This window comes from Chrysochloris asiatica, unplaced genomic scaffold (assembly GCF_000296735.1).
Source record: "Chrysochloris asiatica unplaced genomic scaffold, ChrAsi1.0 scaffold00004, whole genome shotgun sequence".
NCBI lineage: Eukaryota > Metazoa > Chordata > Mammalia > Afrosoricida > Chrysochloridae > Chrysochloris > Chrysochloris asiatica.
In genome coordinates this window covers 36,069,539-36,074,664 of record NW_006408522.1, presented here as the reverse complement: position 1 = coordinate 36,074,664, position 5,126 = coordinate 36,069,539, and the positions used below count along the sequence as shown (strand labels likewise).

The window sequence follows — 5,126 nt, the reverse complement described above, 5'->3', positions numbered from 1 at the left end:
TAGGAACGATGGTCGCAGGCCCAACTCTGCCAGCACACACCAGTTCCCGGCTACTCAGGAAACGCGGACTCGCCAGCAGCTGGCGGCCACAGCCAGTTGGTTTGTGTGTTGGCCAAGTGCAGCACCGCCTTCAGTGAGCAGCGAACGCTGATAGGCTGTTCGAGACCCACCCTCCATCCCGGACGGCGCAACCGGTGATTGGTGGAGCCGCGACTCAATAGTAGCTCCCGATCGGGGTACTGGGCAGAGATGGCGACTGCAGCTTGGCGTCTGGGTTCGTGTGTTGGGAGCTGGAGACTGCGGCCGTTAGTGCCGCCGCTCTCCGGCCTAATTTCCCAGAGGGCTCACTCGGTGTTGCCGGTGGATGATACGATCAATGGGCTGAGTGCAGAACAGAAGCAGGTAGGGAGATGGACCCTCTTCCCAGCCGGAAGGCCTCATGTCAGGCCCCTTCGGCCTTGCTGACCTTTCCGCGTTCTTCTACCTAACGCCCAGTCAACTGCGGTTTAAGTTCATGGGGCTTGGGTGGTGGGGAAGAGGCCCTCGTCTTCACCCTTTATGCTTAGGCTCACCTCTGTGGAGGAAAGAGTTTAGCTAGCAAGGCAGGGCTGAGGAAGGTGAGGAAAAGAGCAGAGGAAAACCCTTGAGTAAACTGATGTTTTGGTGAAGGAGCGGGGGCTACATGCTATGGTAGCTGGTTGCCGTCCAGTTGATTCTGACTCAGGGCGACTTCAGGATAACTGCTCCATAGGGTTTTCAGCGCCATGACTTTCGGAAGTAGACCGCCAGGCCTTTCTTCCAAGGCATTTCAGAGTGGCTGAAGTAGTTGTTAGGCACTGAACAACTGCGCCATCCAGCGACTCCAGTTTGTAGTAAACGGGCCTTCGATCTGTATGAAGTCCACTTATAATTCAGCACTGATGGAAGGCTGGTTGATATCATCACCAGAGAATCTTTTTGAATACCCTCCAGGTGAGGTTCCATAATGCACAAAGTGATCTGGTTTTCATTCTTTAGCATATGTGGCCCTGCACGTTAATGCTCTGGACTGCAAGGTCCACCAACCTTGGAAACACTATATAGGGTCGCTATGGGTCGAAACCACCTGGATGGCACTTAACAACAGCAACAACGTCAAAGCACAAAACTGACCAAGAAATTAAGCTATGTGCTTACAAACAGAGCATTTCCTATAATTTCCTACATTTCCTATAATGGGAGGTGTGTGCTCACACTGAAAACTGAATGGAGTTCCCACAAATGTGATTCCCTTATTGCAATTGGCAATGATTTGAACGCCAAAGCCCATAATCAAAACAAAACCCATTGCCAGAGTCATTCTGACTCATAGCAGAATGTCCCACTAGGACAGAATGAAATCCTGGTGTGGCACTGCATGTTAATGTAAGGTTGGTTTGAACCAAAAGGTCAGTGGTTCAAGCTCACCAGCCATTCCTTGGAAACCCTATACAGGGCTGCTATGAGTCAAAACCAACTTGTTGGTACTTAACAACAACAGGATAGAATAGAATTGCTTCATAGGATTTCCAAGATTGTAAATCTTTATGGAAACAGACTGCCACATCTTTCTACTGCAGAGCTAATGGTGGGTTCAAATCACAGACCTTTTTGGTAGTGGCAGAGTGCTTTAACCACCATGCCAGAAGGGCTCCTTGAGCCCTCCCGCCCCCCACGCACACGAAAAGGAGGGTGTGGTGTGTACGTATATATATTCTCTCTCTCCCTCCCTTTCCCTCTTTCTTTTTCTTTCTGTGTATTTAGAAGCTATAATGTCTGGTAGCGTAGTGGTTACGAATCGGGCTGTGAACCTTAAGGTCAGCAGTTCAAAACTACCAGCTGTTCCACGGGAGAAAGATGAGGCTTTCTGTTCCCATAAAGATTTACAGCCTCGGAAACCCTTTACAGGGTCTCTATGAGTTGGAACCGACTCCATGGCACATAACCACCACCATAATGTATGAAGGGGCTTCAAAACTTCCTGGAAAAATAGATTTAAAATATAATGGAATTTTCCCATGAACTTTTTGACGGCTTCTCTATCTACTTTTTGTTACCTTTCCACTCTTAATTTACTGTTCATTCCTTGTGACTAATGGGAACTACAGGCTGATAATTTGCCATGGGTTTATTTCTTTTTGGTTCTGTGTAATCCCCGTATCATATGGGCTGGGCCAGAAGACAGCTGGACTCTGCCAAGAACTGAGAAGAAGTGGCTGGCGCATGCATGGTACAGGAAGTGAGAAAGGTTCTAGGGAAGGCTGAAAGGTAGGCAGAGGGCAACTCTTGCAGGGTCTCTTAGCTTGTGTTTTATTGTGCATACAAGGGGAAGACATTGAATTATTTTATAATAAAAAGGGGTGAAGACAGTCTGAGGAAGCATAAACTAGTGGGGCCTTAAAATTACAGTTTGATGTTGTTTGGTGAGGTTCCTTGTGATCTGGAAGATTGGGCTGTTTCCCCAGTAATGGAGGACTGCTTTCAGAAGTATTCATGTACTGGTTTCCACAAATTTGTCTAACTCTCTCCCTCTAGCTTCGCCATACCATGGTTAAATTCCTTCAGGAGCACTTGGCCCCCAAGGCCCAGGAGATTGATCAAAGCAATGAATTCAAGAACCTTCGAGTGAGTTGTGAGGCTCAGGCCTGGGGACAGTGGGCAGTCTGTTGTTGCTGGGCCGGCTGGGAATTACTCTGTTGCCTAAAGCACGCACTCAGACTTCTGGAAAATGAGACCTCCCTAAAAATGTAACCCCTTTCTCTGAAGCATTTGAGTCTTTTTGCTCCAGGTGTGCTAGGCACCTGTTTTCTCACTACTCATGCTATTCTGTTAACAGGAATTTTGGAAGCAGCTGGGAACCCTGGGAGTATTGGGCATCACAGCCCCTGGTGAGTATTATTCTTTCCCTCAAGAGAATTTTCCTTATGTGCTGTTTAACACAGTTCCAAACTGACCTTTGAACTGTTTCATTCCAGCTGAACACACTGATGAGAATTGGTATTGCCACCTCAGACATATATATATATTCTCAGCCGGGGGTAGAACTGGACTGAAGCCCTGATTCCAAAAAGAAGTAGGAAAGGAAGGGAAAGATCACACTCAGAAAGCCAGAGTTCCTTCTCTCTTGAAGTTGAAAAAGAAGAGTTGTTGTTGTTGTTAAGTACCATGGAGTCAGTTCCGACTCATAGCGACCCTGTACAGGGTTTCCGAGGTTGTAAATCTTTACAGGAGCAGAAAGCCTCATCTTTCTCCTGTGGAACTGTTGGTAGTTTCGAACTGCCGACCTTGCTGTTAGCAGCCTGATTTGTAACCCCTACGCTACTAGAGCTCCTTACCAGTGATGTCAAGGAGACCAAGGTGTAGTTCACCTTAGATCAGAATCACTTCTGATCCAGTGAGATGTGCTGCATTCTTAATGGTTTCTGAATTCTGCATGCTGAGTTCTGGTATGGCACTTTAGGATAAGCACTGGACTGCTAACCGCAAAGTTGACAGTTCAAGCCTATCAGCGGCTCCTCAGAAACCCTATACAGGGTCGCTATGAGTCAGAACCGACTTTACGGTACTTAACAACAATCATAAGCTCCCCTAGGTGCTTTTGTTTCGGAGTTTAGATACTTCAGATCTAGGGGTTGTTTTGGCAACTCGCTCTTCCTGTCCTACACAGGGCTTTAGATCAGGAAGACTCAGTTCAGGCATGTCTGTATGGAACTGGCTGTGCTTTTGGAGGGATTGGAGTCTGAATCTGCCCAGGGCCATGTGTAGGACTTAAACTACTTGCTTCCAGGGGAATAAAGTCAAGTAGCTGCTGCTGGGTTCTGGTTGAACTGTTGGCCTCTGAAGCAAAGGCCCAGCCTGATTTGCAGTGTCCAGTAAAGAGATGAAGCTGTGGACTTATCAGCCCAGGCCTGGACAAACCATCTTACTTCAACCTGTATTCAGGCTGGGCACCAGAATAAAGGAGGAAGATTGTATTTCTCCTTACACACATCTTTCCTAGTCACCACCTGAAGGACTACAAGACCAGTTGCTGTCAGTAAATTCTGACTCACGGTAACCTTATGTGCATCAAGAGTACAACTGTGCTCCAGAGAACTTTCAGTGACTAATTTTTTGGAAGTAGATTACAAGGTTTTCCTTCTGAGGAGTCTCTGGGTAGACCTTGTCTTCCACACTTTTGGTTAGCAGCTAAGGGTGTTAAGACTCGAACCTTCGACACTTTGTTTAGCAGCTGAAGGTGTTAACTATTTACACCACCCAGGGACTCCACTTGGAAGACAGACAGTTCCTGAGATTTGAGTTGATCTGAAAAATTTATGTCAAGTACAGGTAGTTCCTGACTAAATCAGTCCCTGATTAAGTCGATCCCTGACTAAGTCGATTATGATGTAAGTCAAATACCTCTTCTTTTATTTATTTATTTTTTAAGTTTTAAGTCCTCTTCACTTTCAGCAAGCAAGGTTGTATCATCTGCATATTGCAGGGTTTTAATGAGTCTTCCTCTAATCCTGATGCCACATTTTTCTTCATATAAGCCAGGTTCTCTGATTATTTGCTCAGCATACAGGTTGAAAAAGTATGGTGAAAGAATACAACCTTTTCGCACACCTTTATTAATTTTAAACCATTCAGTGTCCCCATGTTCTGTTCAAACAACTGCCTCTTGGTCCAGGTACAGATTGCTCATGAGCACAATTAAGTGTTCCGGATTATTCGTGCTTCGCAATGTTGTCCATAGCTTGTCATGATCCACACAAATCAAAAGCCTTTGCATAGTCAATAAAGCAGAGGCAAACATCTTTCTGATATTCTCTGCTTTCAGCCAAAATCCATCGGACATCACTAATGATAGCCCTCATTCCACGGCCTCTTCTGAATCTGGCTTGAACCTCTGGCAGTTCTCTGTCAATGTATGATTGTAGCCGTTTCTGTATTACCTTTAGTAAAACTTTATTTGCAAGAGATATCAAGGAGATTGTCCGATGATTTCCGCATTCCGTTGGGTCACCTCTCTTTCGAATGGGCACAAACATGGATTTCTTCCAATCAGTCAGCCAGATAGTTGTCTTCCAAATTTCTTGGCAGAGATGAGTGAGTGCCTCCTGTGC

General features: G+C 46.0%; 1 protein-coding gene across 1 annotated transcript in view; it reads left to right on the top strand.

Moving 5' to 3' along the window:
- The first annotated feature begins 248 nt into the window (after positions 1–248).
- IVD (isovaleryl-CoA dehydrogenase) overlaps positions 249–5,126 on the top strand; it is a 22,535-nt gene continuing 17,657 nt past the window's right edge. The window contains exons 1-3 of the mRNA XM_006831769.1: positions 249–402; positions 2,554–2,643; positions 2,855–2,906. Coding sequence (XP_006831832.1) covers positions 250–402; positions 2,554–2,643; positions 2,855–2,906 — 295 coding nt within the window. The 5' untranslated portion in view covers position 249. The remainder of the gene's footprint in view (positions 403–2,553; positions 2,644–2,854; positions 2,907–5,126) is intronic.